Below are 17402 nucleotides of genomic sequence, written 5' to 3'. Positions count from 1 at the left end.
GGGCTGGTGTCCCCGTCCCCTGCCCCGCCGTGTGTCCCCCGGTCCGTCCGTCCGTCCGTCCGTCCCCGCTCACGCTCGCTCTGGGTCTCGGTTCGGTATTTTGTAAAATGTCACCGACGTTCGTCCTTGTATAAATAAACTGTTTCTGGCAATAGCCACGGGCCGGTGCCTCTGGGGGCTGGGGTGGCCCTGGGTCCCTTTCCCTGTCCCCGTGTCCCTTTCCCTGTCCCCGTGTCCCTTTCCCTGTCCTCAAGTCTCCTTTCCCTGTCCCCTGTGCCCCTGTCCCCGTGTCCCTTTTCCTGTCCCCTTGTCCTTTCCCTGTGTCCCTTTTCCTGTCCCCGTACCCCTTTCCTTGTCCCTGTGTCCCTTTCCCTGTCCCCGTGTCCCTTTCCCCGTGTCCTTTTCCCTGTCCCCGTGTCCCTTTTCCTGTCCCTGTGTCCCTGTCCCTGGGTCCTTTCCCTGTGTCCCTGTCCCTGTGTCCCTTTTCCTGTCCCCGTGTCCCTGTCCCCGGGTCCCCGTTCCCTCCCTCTCCCTGTGTCCCTTTTCATGTCCCCCTTTCCCTGTGTCCCTTTCCTTGTCCCTTTCCCCATCCCTGTGTCCCTTTCCCCGTGTCCCTTTCCCTGTGGAAGGAACAGGGGGGGTCCCCTTTGTCACCCCCCGGGCTCGGGGGGCTCTGTCTGTCCCCGCTGTCCCCCCCCAGCCCCAGCCCGTGTCCCCCCCGCAGCACTCGGGGCCCGGCTCGGTTCTGCTGCTTTATTTGGTTCCAAACGGGGGCGGCCCCGCACGCACCGGCCTGAGGGGGGGTCCCATCCATGGGGGGGGTCCCATCCATGGGGGGGGGGGTCCCATCCATGGGGAGGGGTCCCATCCCTGCTGCAGAGGGGTGGGGACAGCTGGGGACAGCTGGGGACAGCTGGGGAGGGGGTGGCAGCTCCGTGTCCCCGCGCCGGGGCTGTCCCTGGGCTGTGTCCCCAGACCCCGCTGGGCAAGGGGCACCCCCAGGGGCAGGGGAGGGGGTCAGGGACCCCTGCCCGGGGTGAGGGGGGGTCCCTGGGGCAGGGGAGGGGGAGCATGAACTGGGACAATGCTCAGTTTGGGGAGAAGGAGTGTGAGAGTGAACTGGAACAGAGCACGGACCCCCCACTCAATTTGAGGGTCCCTGGGGGAGAGGGAGGGTGGGCATGAACTGGGAACAGAGCACAGACCCCCCACTCAATCTGGGGGTCCTGGAGGAAATGAAAGGTGAGGATGAACTGGTACAGGAGTGGGGACCCCCCACTCAATTTGAAGGTCCCTGGAGGAAAGGGAGGGTGGGCATGAACTGGAACAGAGCAGACACCCCCCACTCAATCCGGGGGTCCTCGGTACAGGTGGGGGTGAACCGGGAGCAGACCCCCCCCTCTCCCCGACACTGAGGGGGGGCTCTAGGGGGTCTCGCGGAGCCGCCGCAGGGTGAGGATGAGCAGGGGCAGCAGCGTGCCCACCAGCACGGGCCCCAGCGCGTAGCGAGCCCCCACGTTCAGGTACCACAGGGCGGTGCTGTCGCTCTTGGGCAGCTTGTGCAGCACGTCGAGCGCCAGCAGCCCCAGCGCGGCGCTGCCCAGCGGCGGCTCCAGCAGCCGCAGCTCCTCGGCGGCGCGGCGGCTCAAGGGCAGCCAGGCGGCCACGGCCAGCCCCAGCGCGCTGCCGCCCACCCGGCACAGCGAGGCCCAGGGCCGCGTCTCGGGCCGCAGCCACGCCGGCTCCGAGCAGCGGGAGCTGGCCCGGCGGAGGGACCTGCGGGGACAGCGGGGACCGGGCTGTGACACCCCGGGATTGCGTGTGTGTGACATCCCCGGGAAGGGCTATGGGGCAGCCCCCTGCCCAAACCGCCCGGCGGAGGGACCTGCGGGGACAGCGGGGACCGGGCTGTGACACCCCGGGAAGGGCTGTGGGATCGTGGGGGTGTGACATCCCCAGGAAGGGCTATGGGATTGTGTGTGTGACATCCCGAGAAGGGGTCTGGGATCAGGGTGTGACATCCCCGGGAAGGGCTGTGGGATCGTGTGTGTGTGACATCCTGGGAAGGGCTATGGGATCGGGGTGTGACACCCTGGGAAGGGCTATGGGATTGTGTGTGTGTGTGTGACACCCCCGGGAAGGGCTATGGGATTGTGTGTGTGACATCCTGGGAAGGGCTATGGGATTGTGTGTGTGTGTGTGACACCCCCGGGAAGGGCTATGGGATTTTGTGTGTGTGTGTGTGACACCCCCAGGAAGGGCTATGGGACTGTGTGTGTGACACCCCCGGGAAGGGCTGTGGGACTGTGGGTGTGTGCTATGGGATTGTGTGTGTGTGACAGCCCCGGGAAGGGCTATGGGATCAGGGTGTGACATCCCGGGAAGGGCTCTGGGATCGGGGTGTGACACCCCGGGAATGGGCCTGGGATCGGGGTGTGACACCCTGGGAATGGCTATGGGGCAGCCCCCTCCCCAAACCGCTCTGGGATCGGGGTGTGACACCCCCGGGAACGGGTTTGGGGCAGCCCCCTCCTCAAACAGTGCAGAGATTGGGGTGTGCCCCCTCCACAGCAACGGCTATGGGGGCAGAACCCCCCCAGGAACTGGTCTGGGGGCAGCCCCCTCCTCAAACTGCTCGGGGATTGGGGTGTGACCCCCTTCCCCCAGGAATGGCTCTGGGGGCAGAACCCCCCAAGGAACAGCTCTGGGATTGGGGTGTGACCCCTCCCCAAACCACTCGGCGATTGGGGTGTGACACCCCCAGGAACCGCTCTGGGGGCAGCCCCCTCCCCAAACCGCTCTGGGGGCACATCCCTGGGGCTGGCCCTGGCACATTCCTGGGGCTGGCCCAGGCACATCCCTGCGGTTTGTCCCAGATTGTTGGGGGTGCCCCCCACTCCAGCCTGGAGGGCTGTCCCTGGAGATACCCCTCCCTGGTGGGCACAGCCCTGGGGGGGACCCCCTGACACCCCAGAAGCTGATCCATGTGACAGCCCTGTCCCCATGTGACACCCCCATCTCCCTGTGACACCCCTTTTCCCCCTGTCACACCCTTTTCCCCATGACACCCCCGTCGCTGTGACACCCCTGTCTCCTTGTCCCCTGTGCCCGGGCTCTCACCAGTCCAGGTCCAGCCCCGCGGCCGTGGCCAGCCCGTGCAGGGCCAGCGCGCTCAGCAGCAGCCCCAGAGCCGTCAGCAGGAAGAATCGAACCTTGAGGAAGTTGGGGGGCCAGCGCTGCAGCCCCCAGCCCAGAGCCAGCCCTGGCGCGGGGACAGGCGGGGTCGGCGCCGGGCCGAAGGGGCTGGGAAGGGGCTGCGGGGATGGGGAAGGGGCTGCGAGCTCCCCTCACCTGCCAGGGAGCCGGAGATCACCTGGTGGGGGAAATGGGCCAGGAGGAAGATCCGGGAGAGCCCCATGGCCGCCAGCAGGAGGAGGTAGAGCAGGAACGGGAGCAGCCTCAGCAGCCGGCTGGGGGGGAACGGGGTCAGCGGGGCGGGAAGGGGGAAAGCACAGCAGAAAAAGGTCCTGGGGGGCGTTCAGGGGTCTCGCAGCCTCCTCCCGAGCTGCCAGGGGAGGGACCCTGATCACCCTCCATGGGTGATGTTCACTGAGTGGGGGGCCCACATCCATCCCCTCTTCCCACAGGGGCTCTGGAAGCTCCCAAGGGATGGGGTCTCCGTGCCGGGACCCCTCCTTCTGCCCCACATCCCCCTCCCCTGCTCCCACAGAGGCCCGGGACGCTGCCCCTGCCCGTGCCACACTCACCTGCGGCTGCACCTGGACGCTGCCTCGCTCAGGGCGGTGACAATGGGCCACAGGGCCGCCCCCAGGATCATGCAGTGCCCCGAGGGGCTCCCTGCGGGATGGAGCACAGGGGGGCTGTGGGGATGGCTGGCCGTGCCCAGCCCAACCCCTCCCCAACGCTCAGGAGGGGATTTTCCCACCTCCAGCCCAGCGTTCCCACACGTTTGGGGCTCCTGGGGCTCCTCCCCGGGCCGGGACTCACCTGGTCCCGTCTCACAGGTGATCGGGAACTGGCGCAGGGGGAGCTGCTCCCGCTCAGCCATCCCTGACTCGTGCATCCACCAGTACGGGCGCTCCCCGAACAGGAACCTGCGGGAACAGCAGGGGAACGTGGGAGGGAGCCCAGAGCCGGGCAGGAGCCCTGCAGGCAGCCCTGGGATCCAGCAGGGCAGGATCCCATGCCAGGATTTCCAGGAGAGCAGGATCCCTGCAGCCCATCCTGTGTGATCCAGGAGAGCAGGACCCCTGCAGCCCTGGGATTCAGGAGAGCAGGATCCCATCCCAGGATTTCCAGGAGAGCAGGACCCCTGCAGCCCATCCCAGGACAATCCCATCTCCAGAGGAGATGAAGCCACCACAGAGGATCAGGATCCCTTGCCAGTCCTGCTGCCTCCGGGGCTTTTCCCTGCCAGGAATTCCTGGCAGATGCTCAGGGGGGCAGCTCGGGTGACCCTGGGGAATGCCACAGGCAGGGAATGAATGTGTGCCCAGGGTGGCACAGACAGGGAGTGTGTGCCCAGGGTGGCACAGACAGGGAGTGTGTACCCCCAATGCCCCAGACAGGGAGTGTGCGCCCCCAATGCCCCAGACAGGGAATCTGTGCCCCCAGTGCCCCAGGCAGGGAATCTGTGCCCCCAATGCCCCAGGCAGGGCGCAGGGAGTGCCCCAGTGCCCCCCTCACCACTTGAGCACCACGTTGAGCCACTCGGCCAGCAGGGCGGTCCAGAGCACCATGAGGGACACGCGCTCGTCCAAGCCGCGGGCCAGCGGGAAGCACACGGTGTAGACGGAGCCGGGGCCCAGGTGCGAGCTCAGCAGCAGCCAGAACTGCTCCAGCCAGGGCGGCCCAGCCTGCAGGGCCACGGCGGCGTGGATGCCAGCCTGGTGCAGGGCGTCCATGGCACTGGGCTGGGGCGCTGGCTCCTGTGCGGGGAGTGCAGGGAGATCAGCCCTGATTGCCTGGGATCCCTTGGGGACAGCAGGGGAGGGGGCTGGATCCCAAAGAAGCCTTAGGAATCCCTTGGGGACAGCAGGGGGGGTGGCTGGATCCCAAAGAATCCTTAGGAATCCCTTGGGGACAGCAGGGGAGCTGGCTGGATCCCTTGGGATCCCCTGGCACTGACTCAGGCAGTCATTCACCACTCAAAGTTTACCCACAAATGACTCCCAGGTTCCTGCCCCAGGGCAGAGCACACGCGTGGCTCCGGGCTGCGGACCAGGGCAGGATGCCGGGGTTGGTGAGGGGTTTGCTGGAGCAGCTGAGATGCTCTCAAGAGCCACCACCTCCCTGGGCTTCCCCTTGGAAACCTCCTGGGTGTCCCGTGGTCGTTCTGCAGAGAGCCTGGGGTGTCCCTGGAGCCACCCTTGGTTTTCTTCGGGGTTTTTTTCCCGGGGTCTCCCCAAGGCCGGTCCTGCCCCTCCCTGGGGTCCCTCCGGGCCTCCCTGTGCTCTCAGGCCCGAGGCCTCCCTGGGGTCTCCCTGCATCACACCCGCGGCCTGCCCATCCCCACCAGCCGCCTCTGAGCCTCTCGGTGGCGCTGCCCACCCCCCGGTACCGGCGGGAGGTACCTGCGGGGGGGGCTCCATCCCGGGGACCCCTCAAAACTCCCTCCCGCCGCTCTCCGCGCCCTCTTCCGCCTACACTTCCCATCACCGCCCGCGGGGCGGCGCGCTACGGCGGGGCGGGAGGGACAAACCGCGGCCGGGCTGGGCTCAGCCAATCAGAATGCGGGGCGGAGCAGATCGGCGGGGCGGAGCGCCAATCCCCGCCCTCGCTGCCGCGCGGCCCCGCCCCCGCCGCGCCTGGCCGAGGCGAGCGGAGCCGCGGGCGCTGCGGGCGGACAAGATGGCGGCGCCGGGCGAGTACTTCAGCGTGGGCAGCCAGGTGTCCTGCCGCACCTGCCAGGAGCAGCGCCTCCAGGGCGAGGTCGTCGCCTTCGACTACCCCAGCAAGATGCTGGCGCTCAGTATCCACCCGCCCGCGCCTCGCCGCGCTGCTCCCGGCCCCGGCGCGGCCCGCTCGGGCCTCTGCGGCCCGCCCGATGAGGGGGGGGGGGGCGTGAGGGAGGGAGGGGAAAGGGGGAAAAAGGGGAGGGGGTGTGAGGGGATCGAGGTGGGCGGCGACGGGGAGGGGTCTGAGGGGCTGCGGGAGACCCCCGGGGAGCGGGGGAGCGGGGAGTCCGCTCGGGAGGTTTGGGGGGATTGGAGGGGTTGGTGTTGGGGTGAATGGGGGGATTGGGGAGCGCTGGGTGCGGGGATTGGGGCGATTGTAGCCAGCGAGAGGGGATTGAGGAGCCCTGAGCTGGAGGGAATGGGGGAGTTGGGGGTCTTGTAGTGGGTGAATGGGATGGGGGGTGTCCTGCAGGGAGTGAATGGGGGGATTGGGGAGGTTGGTGTTGGGGTGAATGAGGGGATTGGGGAGCTCGGTGCGGGGGGATTGGGGTGATTGTAACCGGCGAGAGGGGATTGAGGAGCTCTGGTGAGTGGGGGAGGTGGGGGTCTTGTAATGGGTGAATGGGATGTGGGGTGTCCTGCAGGGAGATTTTGGGGGGAGTGAGGAGGTTTGTTCTGGGGGGATTGGGGAGCCTGTGTTGGGAGGGATTGGGGGCTCGTTTTGGGGTGAATGAGGGATGGGGGGGGCCTGCATTATAAAGAGCTTTAGGGGGGCAGTGGAGAGCTCTGTACTGGTTTGAATGGGGGCAGAGAGAGCACCCAGTTTAGAGCACCCAGTTTGGGGGAGAATGGGGGGCACTGTGGTGTCCTGGAGGTTTTTGGGGGCAGCACTCAGGAGCCCTGTAGTGGGGCGAGTGGGGGTGTGGCATTCACTGTGGGGGGGTTGGGGAGCCTCGTGTTGGGGTGAGTGGGGGGCAGTGGGGTGTTCCCTGCCCCCCCAGTGTGAATATCCATGGATGTGGTTTTGTTTGGAATCTGCAAGGACCGGGAAAAGCTGAGGGCTGTTGGAAAGCAGTGGAGGGTCCCAGGAGATGGGGGAAGGAGAATGCTCAGCTCAGGGCTGGCGTTGGAGTTCTGGGGGTCCAGGGGTGGCTTCTGCAGGGAATGAGGAGCTGGGAGAGGGTTTTGTGGGAAACAGGACAGGAAAAGGCCCCCTGGGTGCCTGGGATGTGCTTGGAGCCAGGAGAGCTCCCAGGTCCCACTGGAGGCAGCAGGAAAATCCCAGAGGGTCCAACAGGTTGCTCAGTGCTGCTTGTCAGCCCCACAGGGGGCTGAGCCAGCCCTTCCCAAAGTCCAGCTGTTCCTGCCCCATCCATCCATCCATCCATCCATCCATCCATCCATCCATCCATCCATCCATCCATCCATCCATCCATCCTCATGGGAGCAGAGGAATTGTGCAGGAATCAGCTCTGAAAGGAGTGGTTTGGGGTTTTTTTGGGGGTGCTGTCTCATTCCCAATAGAAAGGAGTGTTTTGGGGTTTTTATTTTGGGGGTGCTATCCCATTCCCAACAACCAACCTTGTGTGTCCCTCTCCTGGGAATTCCCTTCCTTAGAGAAGAGAATCCTCCCTGGGGATGCTGCTGCCTGCAGGAGGAAAAGAATTTTGGTGGGAAAAGTGCAAATTTGGTGGTGCTGGCTCAAACCAGTGGTGCTGGTGGGCCAGGACTGGAGAATCAAATCTGGATTTGGGGTAGCCCAGAATCACCCACAGCTGCAGAGGGAGATGAGATGGGATCACTGATAATCCCAAGGCAGCAAAGGAGCTCCCCACAACCCCAACCTCCACCTGCTTTGCTCCTCACCTACAAAACCCTCTGTCTGGATTTGTTTTCCTTAATGCCCTCCTGCAGAATGCCCCTCTTCCAGTGGCAAGCCCAACCACGCAGACATCCTGCTCGTAAACTTACAGTACGTGTCAGAAGTGGAAATAATCAATGACCGCACGGAAACGCCTCCCCCTTTAGCCTCCCTCAACGTCAGCAAGGTGAGAGAGCCCCTCCTCAGCAGGGCTCCCCCAAAATCCTGCAGGGAATCCCCTAAAATTCTCCAAGGATCCAGCAGGGTTCACCACTGGAGCTGCTCCCAGCGCAGCTGCCCGGAGTTCCATCCTGGATCTGGGGTTTGGTGATTTGGCTCTGGGTTTTGCCACTTTGGGCTCTGGGTTTTGGCATTTTGGGGCCTGGATTTTGTTGGGTTTAGGGTCTGGGTTTTGGCATTTTGGGGCCTGGATTTTATATGTAGATATATATATATATATATATATATATATATCTATGTTTGGATTTTTGGCATTTGGGGACCCGGATTTTGGTGTTTTGGGGTTTGCATTTTGAGGGGTTTGGAGCCTGGATTTTGTTGGGTTTAGGGTCTGGGTTTTGGCATTTAGGGCCTGGGTTTTGGGTGGTTTTGGGGCCTGGGTTTTATATCTAGGTTTTTGGCATTTGGGGACCCAGATTTTGGTATTTTTGGGCTCCAAGGTGATCTTGTTTTGGGGTTTGCATTTTGAGGTGTTTGGAGCCTGGATTTTGGTAGTTTGGGCCCAGGTGGTGGTGTCTGGGGTCTATTTTGGAACTAGATTTTGGAGGTTTGGAGTGCACACAAAGGGGAACTCCTGGAATTCTGAGGAATTGCTTTCCATCCATCCTGGAATGGGATCACTGCCCATTCCCAGTGGGGTGAAAAGCAGGGAAGGTGACCCCGAGCCCTCAGTGCTGGGGTGAATCCAGGTGTGGGGTGCTCATTGTCACCTCCTTGTGCCACAGGGACACCTCTCCCGGGGCTTTGTGCCACACAGGTGGCACCAGCTGGGTGCCCATGCCCTCCTGGGTCCCTTCCCGATGGATTAACACATCCAGCTCTCAAATGACACAGCTGCCACCACAGTGTGACTGTTGGCTGTCACTGCAGTGGGTGACATGGCTGGGAGCTCAGCCTGAGGGGAATCCCCTCAGGAATTCAGTGTTAACTTTGGGGAACCCCCTCAAGAATTCCAGTGTTAACTTCAGGGAACCCCTTAGGAATTCCAGGTAAATTCAGGGAACCCCTCAGGAATTCAGTGTTCACTTTGGGGAACCCCCTCAAGAATTCCAGTGTTAACTTCAGGGAACCCCTCAGGAATTCCAGTGTTCACTTTGGGGATCCCCCTCAGGAATTCCAGGTAAATTCAGGGAACCCCTCAGGAATTCAGTGTTCACTTTGGGGAACCCCCTCAGGAATTCCAGTGCTCATTTGGGGATCCCCCTCAGGAATTCCAGGTAAATTCAGGGAACCCCTCAGGAATTCAGTGTTCACTTTGGGGAACCCCTCAGGAATTCCAGTGTTCACTTTGGGGAACCCCTCAGGAATTCAGTGTTCACTTTGGGGAACCCCCTCAAGAATTCCAGTGTTAACTTCAGGGAACCCCTCAGGAATTCCAGTGTTAACTTCAGGGAACCCCTCAGGAATTCCAGTGTTAACTTTGGGGAACCCCCTCAAGAATTCCAGTGTTAACTTTGGGGAACCCCTCAGGAATTCCAGTGTTAACTTCAGGGAACCCCTCAGGAATTCCAGTGTTAATTTTGGGGATCCCCCTTAGGAATTCAGTGTTCACTTTGGGGAACCCCCTCAAGAATTCCAGTGTTAACTTTGGGGAACCCCTCAGGAATTCCAGTGTTAACTTCAGGGAACCCCTCAGGAATTCCAGTGTTCACTTTGGGGAACCCCTCAGGAATTCCAGGTAAATTCAGGGAACCCCTCAAGAATTCCAGTGTTAACTTTGGGGATCCCCCTCAGGAACTCCAGTGCTCATTTGGGGATCCCCCTCAGGAATTCCAGTGCTGACTTTGGGGAACCCCTCAGGAATTCCAGGTAAATTCAGGGAACCCCTCAGGAATTCAGTGTTCACTTTGGGGATCCCCCTCAGGAACTCCAGTGCTGACTTTGGGGAGCCCCTCAGGAGTTCCAGTGCTCACTTCTCCAGCATCTCAGAGTTGTGGGTTTGGATCTGGGGAGGTGACAGATGCAGTGGGGTTGGAAGGGGCTGTTCCAGTGGCACTGCCCCCCATCCCCATGGGGGCTCAGGCAGGCTGGACTGGGATGTTGCTGGTGGTACTGGTTGTACTGGGAGAAGGAGGTGTGTGCACATGGGAGTGCTGGCAGCACTGCAGGGAGCCCAGAGAGCTGGGGACTTTGGGGGACACCTGCTGCAGGGGGTGATGAGCACAGGCATGGATCCTTTGGCAATGCTGGGCTGCTGCTGCTGCTGGCACCTCTCCAGGGGTGCCAGTCACCTCCTGGTGGCCTCTTGTCAGGGCTGTCCCCAAGTGTGGGTGCAGCTGCTGCTGGAGGAACATCCCAGGGCCTGGGACAGAGGGGATCTGAACCTCAGGCTGGGGAGGGGGATCAGGTGTGGCTGGGGAAGGGGGATTTGCTCGGGGGTGATATGGCAGAGGGGGTTCTCAGGGCTCTGCCCCACAATTCCAGCCCATCCCAGTGTGGTGAGGGAGGTTCCCACTTCTCCAGGGAAGTTCCTGTGCCTGGTTTGGAAGCCTGGCTGGTGGTCTTGGACAGAGCCATTCCCTCATGGAATGGGCTGAGTGGTGAGGTTGTGAGGGTGAGGAAGGCTCCTGTCCCTGCTGAGGCAGTCAGGGAGCACACCCCAGTGCTCTGCAGCGCCTGCTGCCACCAAGAGGGCACTGGGGATGGCTGAGAGAGGAACCCCTGTCCCTCAGGGGCACTAAAGCGTGCCCAGTCAGAGGGAGCTGGGGCTTTCCAAGGGCTGAGACCCCCTCAGGCAGCAGCAGGAAGCCAGAGCAGCTCTGGGTGTGCTCCCAGCAATGAGCAGGCCCCAGGAGGAGGAAGAGGAGGGATGATGCTGATGTGGCTCCTCCACTCCGGCAGCTCCAGCCAGGAAAAGGCAGCTGGTCCGAGGCTGCTGCTTCCTTCCCCTCCCACATCCCTGGGATGCAGCCTGGGGGAGGCCAGGGTCGGGGTTTTCCATCTCTATTCCAGCACCCTGTGTGTAATCACACCTCCCCACACACGGATGCAGCTCCCAGATAACCAATTCTGGTTGTTTTTTGGGAGCAAACCAACTGCTGCAGGCTAAAGTTGCTCCTACTCCTGCGTGGAGCATTTACTCCCAGCGTGCTGGGTGTTCCAAGCTCCTCTTCCTCATCTCCACCCCAAGTGAGCTGAGTAGTCAGGGGGGTTTGCACCTAAAATTCCAGAATTAATTCAGAAAGGGGCAGGGGGATGTGAGCAGATGGCACCACCATCCCCCAAATCTCTGGGAGGCCCTGGCAGTGCTGAGGGTGAATTTAGGCTGCAGTCACAAGGGGCAGAGCCATGTCTGGGGTGTCCCCGTGTCCCCTCAGTGCTCCCAGCCCAACCCCCTGTCCCTGTGTGTCCCCAGCTTGCCAACAAAGCACGGACGGAGAAGGAGGAGAAGATGAGCCAGGCGTATGCAATTAGTGCTGGTGTCTCTCTGGAGGGGCAGCAGCTCTTCCAGACCATCCATAAGACGTAAGTGCCCACCCAGGGGTCCCCAGTGCCCACCCAGGGGTCCCCAGTGCCCACCCAGGGGTCCCCAGGCTCATTTTGGAGTCCCCCACAGCCTTTTTGGGGGGATTGCCCTCACTGGGTTTGCCCTGGAACGTTCTGGTGTGTCCTGGATGGGATCCTTGGGGGGTGAGGGTGGCTCCCTGCCCGCTCTGTGCCCCCTCAGGGGGCAGTGGTGGCAGTCCCTGATGCCATTGTCCCTCCCCTCAGCATTAAGGACTGTAAATGGCAGGAGAAGAACATAGTTGTGATGGAAGAAGTCGTCATTGCCCCTCCGTACCAGGTGGAGAACTGTAAAGGCAAAGAGGGGAGCGCCCTGAGCCACGTACGCAAAATAGTGAGTGTGGGCTGGGGACACCGCCAGGGTGGCACCTCCTGGGAGGGTGGCACATCCCTGGGGACAGCCAGGAGCCTCCTTGGATGGGCACCAGCCCCTCCTGGCATCCCCTTCCCTCTCCAGATCCCCCTTTTTGAGTTGTGTGCTCAGAGTGGTGAGCAGGGGATGGGGGCACTGGGAAGGACTGGGTGGGTGTCACCTCGCTGGGGACACCTGAGACCCTTCCTGGCTTGGCCTCCAGACCCTCCTGGGGTTCTCCAGCCCCTCCTGGCTTGGCCTCCAGACCTTCTTGGAGTTCTCCAGACCTTCCTGGGATTCTCCAGCCCCTTCTTGCTTGGCCTCCAGCCCCTCCTGGAGTTCCCCAGCCCCTCCTGGGGTTCTCCAGCCCATGCTTGCTTGGCCTCCATCCCCTCCTGAGGCTCCCCAGTTCCACCTGGGGTCCTCCAACCCCTCTTTGCTTGGCTTACAGCCCCTCCTGGGGTTCCCCAGCCATTCCTGAGGTTCTGCAACCCCTCCTTGCTTGGCCTGCATCCCTGCTTGGGGTTCCCCAGCCATTCCCAGGGTTTTCCAGCTCCTCCTTGCTTGGCCTCCAGCACCTCCTGGATTTGTCCAACCCCTCCTTGCTTGGCCTCCAGCCCCTCCTGGGGTTCCCTATTTCCTCCTGGGGTTCTCCAGCCCCTCCTTGCTTGTCTTCCAGCCCCTCCTGGGGTTCTCCAGCCCCTCCTGAGATTCTCCAGCCCCTCCTTTCTGCCCTCCAGCCCTTCTTGGGGTTTCCCAACTCCTCCTGTGGTTCCCCAGCCCCTCCTGGCTTGGCCTCCAGACCTTCTTGGAGTTCTCCAGGCCTTCCTGAGGTTCTCCAGCCCCTTCTTGCTTGGCCTCCAGCCCCTCCAGGGGCTCCCCAACCCTTCCTGGGGTTCCCCAGCCTCTCCAGGGGTCCTCCAGCCCTTCCTTGGCTTCCAGCCCCTCCTGAGGCTCCCCAATTCCTCATGGGGTTCTCCCAACTCCTCCTTGCTTGGCTTCCAGCCCTTTCTGGGGTTCTCCAGTCCCTCCTTGCTTGGCCTCCAGCCCCTCCAGGGGTTCTCCATCCCCTCCAAGGGCCCTCCAGCCCCTCCAGGGGTTCCCCATCCCCTCCTGGGGTTCCCCAGCCCCTCCTGGGTTCCTCCCCTGACCCCCTCCATGCCCCCTTCCCCTGCAGGTGGAGAAACACTTCCGGGACGTGGAAAGCCAGAAGGTCCTGCAGCGTTCACAAGCACAGCAGACACAGAAGGACACGTCCCTGTCATCCTGAGGCCACCTCGGGGCCACCACCACCACCCCGTCCCCGCGTCCCCTCCCTGGAGGCGGCGCCGGGGGCTCCTTCAACTTTTATTTCCTTTTTTTTTTTTTTTTTTTTTTTTTTTTTTGGGAAATCTCAACCAATTCCAAACTTTAGACTTCAAAACAAACGAGAAAAGAGAATAATTTAAAGCTCCTCACGCATTACTTGACTAACAGACTTTGTTTTTCCGCCATGGTTTCTCCTTCCAGCCAGTCAGACTCTGTTAATTTTATTTTTTGGCCTTTTTTTTTTTTTTTCTTTCCCCTTTTTCCTCCCAATTCCTGCCTCCCTTTTGCCCAAGGATCCCTCCAGAAAATAAAGCTAACGAGCTGACTGTGGTGGCTGACCCGGGACCCTCGTGACCAACGTGGTCTCGTTTTAATTTTGTTTGCACAGGGCAAGGCTTGAATTGGTCTTATTTTTCTTATCTTTAAATATATATATATGAATATATATTAAAATGTTCTTTAAATATTTGTCTGCTTCTAGGGTCGTGGCAAAAAATCCCTCAAACACGCCCTTGGGAGCAGCCAGAACCTGGATTTGGGGTTTTCACCCCATTTCCTTTATGTTTTTAATTATTTTTGCCCTTTTTCATTTAATTTTTAATTTCTTTTTTAATTTTAAATTTTTTTTTTGCCACGATCCTCCCCCTCCCCCTTTTGTTTCCTCCCATTGTTTTTTTGTTTGGATTTTTTTTTAATTAAAAACAAAAAAGCAGATCAAACTCGAAACAATTCAAGCCCTGCCTTTAGGAAAATTAAAGATTAAGAAAAAAAATTAAAAAAAAGAAAAAAAAAAGGAAAATTTTTTAGTCTTGTTTAGCAAAAAACAATAAAAACCCGAAATTTTTTTAACCATCACCGGAGTCTGTGGGGGCTCAATGGGGCGTGGCCTCGCGAGGGGCGTGGCTAAGAGGAATGGGCGTGGCTTATGGTGGGGGTTACACCCATTGTTATGGGGCGTGGCTTCAGCGGGGGGGGCGGGGCCTGGCACTGCATTTTCAATGAGGGTTTGTGTGATTGATGGGGTGCGGCTGAGGCCATGGCGGGGTTTCGGGGGGAAGGCGCGGCCCGGGGCAGGCTGGAGGCTCGCTGGGCGCGGCTGTCACGGAGCGCGGCCGCGGTTTTGGGGCGGAAGCCGCCATTTGAATGGAGAGGCGCGGCCTGAGGGGAATGAGGGCGCTGCCATTAAAGGGGCGTGGTTTGTACCGCGGGGGCGTGGCTTCCTCCTTGCGCGGCGCTGATTGGTCGGCGAGACGGCTCTTCCGGCGCGGCATTTCCGGCGGGACGGCCCGGTGATGGCGGCGGGCCGCGGGTGGAGGCGGCGGGCGCTGCGGCTGCTGACGGCGGGCGGCGGCGTGCTGCTCACCCGCTTCCCCTTCTGGCACTGCTTCAGCGGGCTGCTGCTGTGCGCCGAGCGCGCCGACCTGCGCCGGTGCGGGACGGGGCCGGGCGCCTGCGAGTGCTCCTGGGGAGCCTGGGCCTGTGAGGGGCTGCGGGTGGTTGTGAGGGCAGGGGGCTGGGCTGGTGGGGATCTGTGAGAACCTGGGGTCTAGAGGGTCAGAGGGGGTGTGGAGTGTGCGGCCTGGAGGGTCTGAGGGAGTATCTGGGGTGCAGAGGCTGCTGCGGGGCCCTGAGAGCCGGGGGAGCCCCGGGGTGTGAGGGGCTGGGGCTGGGAGAGCCGGTGGGGCCTGGGAGGTGCTGGTGTGGGGCAGCTGGGGGGCTCCTGGGTCAGTGTGGGGCTGGGCAGGGACCCTCGGGGGGCTGGGCAGGTGGCAGGGACCCTCGGGGGGCTGGGGCTGAGGGGAGACCCCGGCAGTGTTGGGGTCTGGGCTCTGGGAAGGGGACAGAGCAGCAGAGGGGGCTCTGTGGGGCAGGGGAGGGCTGTGGCTGCCCCATAACCCAGGGGACGCTCTGGGGGCTCTGGGGTGAGTATGGGGGTGCCGGAGCTTTTGTCGCTGTCCCCGCAGGAAGCCGGACATCCCGGTGCCCTACCTGTACGTGGACATGGGCGTGGCCGTGCTCTGTGCCAGCTTCATGTCCTTCGGGGTCAAGCGGCGCTGGTTCGCCCTGGGCGCCGCCCTGCAGCTGGCAGTGGCCACCTACGCTGCCCACGTCGGGGGGCACGTGCACTACGGAGACTGGCTCAAGGTGAGACCCACACCCTGCTGCCACCAGAGCCCCGGGTGGCACTGAGGGGCAGCTCTGGGTGGCACTGATGAGCAGCCCAGGTGGCACTGCTGGCTGCCCAGGTGGCACTGAGGGTGCTCTGGGTGACACTGAGGGCTGCCCAGGTGGCACTGAGGGCAGCCCAGGTGGCACTGATGGCAGCGTGCCCCCCAGGTGAGGATGTACTCGCGCACCATCGCCATCATCGGCGGGTTCCTGATCCTGGCCAGCGGCGCCGGGGAGCTGTACCGGCAGAAACCCCGCAGCCGCTCCCTGCAGTCCACGGGCCAAGTGTTCCTGGGCATCTACCTCATCTGCCAGGTACGGGGCTGGGGACAGCCTGGGGACAGCCAGGGGACAGCCAGGGATAGCTGGGGACAGCCAGGGGACAGCTGGGGACAGAGGCACCCCTGTGCTGCGGGCTGGGGACACAGTTCCCCGCTGGAGAAGCCTTGGGCAGTGCTCCACATTGTCCCTGCTGCGAGCCTCGGGGACAGTCCGCCACCTCAGGGGGGTGTCACCAGTGTCACCAACCCCACACTGTCCCCAGGACAGAAGCCTCGGGCAGCAGATGTCATTGGGGGATTGTCCCCCATGAACTTCTGGTTTTGGGGACCCCCTTCTGTCGCCTTTCCCCATCCTCGAATTCTTGTGTGGATGTTCCCAGTGCCACCACTGCCGCCACACTTCAGGTCCCCATTGTCCCTGGGGTAGAAACCTTGCATGGCACTGGTGCCACCACACTCTATGCCCTGCTGCAAGTGTCCCCTGCATCCCCCATGACCCCCAGGTTTTGGGGACCCCCTTTTGCCACCTCTCTCCATCCCAGAACTCTAGTGTGGATGTTCCCAGTGCCACCACACTCCAAGTCCCCATTGTCCCTGGGGTAGAAACCTCAGATAGCACCGGTGCCATGCCCCACTGTGAGTGTCCCTTTGTCCCAGGTTTTGGTGGGACTCTTCCCATCCCAGACTCTTGTGTGGGTGTTCCACACTCCAAGTCCCCGTTGTCCCTGGGGTAGAAACCTCAGATAGCACCGCTGCCACCCCTCACTGTGAGCGTCCCCTTGTCCCCTCCGCCACTCTTCCCATCCCAGACTCTTGTGTGGGTGTTCCACTCCAGGTCCCCGTTGTCCCTGGGGGTGAAACCTTGCACGACACCGCTGCCACCCCTCGCTGTGAGCGTCCCCTTGTCCCCTCTTTGTCCCCCCAGGCCTACTCCCTGCAGCACAGCACCGAGGACCGCCTGGCCTACCTGGACCACCTGCTGGGGGGTGAGCTGGCCCTGCAGCTGCTCTTCCTGCTCTACGGGCTGCTGGCCCTGGCCTTCCTCTCGGGTTACTACGTGAGGACAGCAGCCCAGGTGCTGGCCGTGCTGCTGCCCCTGGCCATCCTCCTCATCGACGGCAACCTGGGCTACTGGCACGCGCTGCGCCGCGTCGAGTTCTGGAACCAGATGAAGCTCATCGGCCAGAACGTGGGCATCTTCGGGGCCGTGGTCATCCTGGCCACTGATGGATGAGGGGGTGAAGGGTGGGAGGGGTTTTTTAAGGAGCAACGCTATTTATTTGTTGTTTTTGGTTTGTTTTTTTTTTTTATTTTTCTTGGGTGGGTTGTTTTTTTTTTTTGTTTTGTAAATATTTGATAATTTTGGCGGAGGATGGGATGGGAGAGGGGTCCTGCCACTGTGTGGTCAGGGTGCCTCTCTCTGCTGAGGGGTGTCACTGCTCCACCCCCCAAAAAACAAAAAAAAAAAGTATTTTTACTGATGCACTGAGAAATGTTCAATGTCTCACCCCAGGGGGAGATCAGCTTTGGGTGCCAGGGTTAGGAGGGGCTGCAGCTTTTGGGGCACAAACTGCTTTTGGGGTGCTGGAGTGCAGTGCAGGAGCGCTTTGGGGAGCTGATGGTGAGGGAGGGGCTGTCCGTGTCCCCCCCAGGCGTCCCTGTCCCCCCCTTAGGTGTCCGTGTCCCCCCCCAGGTGTCCGTGTCCCCCCCCAGATGTCCCTGTTCCCCCTTATGTGTCCCTGTCCCCCCTCAGGTGTCCCTGTCCCTCC

General features: G+C 61.7%; 3 protein-coding genes across 3 annotated transcripts; 2 read left to right on the top strand and 1 right to left on the bottom strand.

Annotated features, from left to right (window-relative positions):
- Window positions 1-1216: 1216 nt before the first annotated feature.
- On the bottom strand, window positions 1217-5672 carry G6PC3 (glucose-6-phosphatase catalytic subunit 3). Its single transcript, XM_058041714.1, has 7 exons — window positions 5595-5672; window positions 4708-4949; window positions 4009-4115; window positions 3768-3858; window positions 3352-3470; window positions 3121-3262; window positions 1217-1776 (listed from the first exon to the last, which is right to left on the bottom strand). Exons 1-7 carry the CDS (start codon window positions 5610-5612, stop codon window positions 1425-1427), a joined length of 1071 nt encoding a protein of 356 aa, XP_057897697.1. The 5' UTR covers window positions 5613-5672; the 3' UTR covers window positions 1217-1424.
- Window positions 5673-5829: 157 nt separating this feature from the next.
- Window positions 5830-14038, top strand: LSM12 (LSM12 homolog). Its single transcript, XM_058041625.1, has 5 exons — window positions 5830-5992; window positions 7833-7966; window positions 11375-11484; window positions 11731-11857; window positions 13053-14038. Exons 1-5 carry the CDS (start codon window positions 5872-5874, stop codon window positions 13143-13145), a joined length of 585 nt encoding a protein of 194 aa, XP_057897608.1. The 5' UTR covers window positions 5830-5871; the 3' UTR covers window positions 13146-14038.
- Window positions 14039-14475: 437 nt separating this feature from the next.
- On the top strand, window positions 14476-16923 carry TMEM101 (transmembrane protein 101). The gene is made up of 4 exons (XM_058041747.1): window positions 14476-14612; window positions 15148-15328; window positions 15521-15667; window positions 16559-16923. Exons 1-4 carry the CDS (start codon window positions 14476-14478, stop codon window positions 16865-16867), a joined length of 774 nt encoding a protein of 257 aa, XP_057897730.1. The 3' UTR covers window positions 16868-16923.
- The last annotated feature ends 479 nt before the right edge of the window (window positions 16924-17402 follow it).

The sequence above is a fragment of the Melospiza georgiana genome, chromosome 28 (assembly GCF_028018845.1).
Source record: "Melospiza georgiana isolate bMelGeo1 chromosome 28, bMelGeo1.pri, whole genome shotgun sequence".
Lineage (NCBI taxonomy): Eukaryota > Metazoa > Chordata > Aves > Passeriformes > Passerellidae > Melospiza > Melospiza georgiana.
Note: the sequence above shows the minus strand (reverse complement) of the source record. Positions and strands in the feature narration are given on the sequence as shown.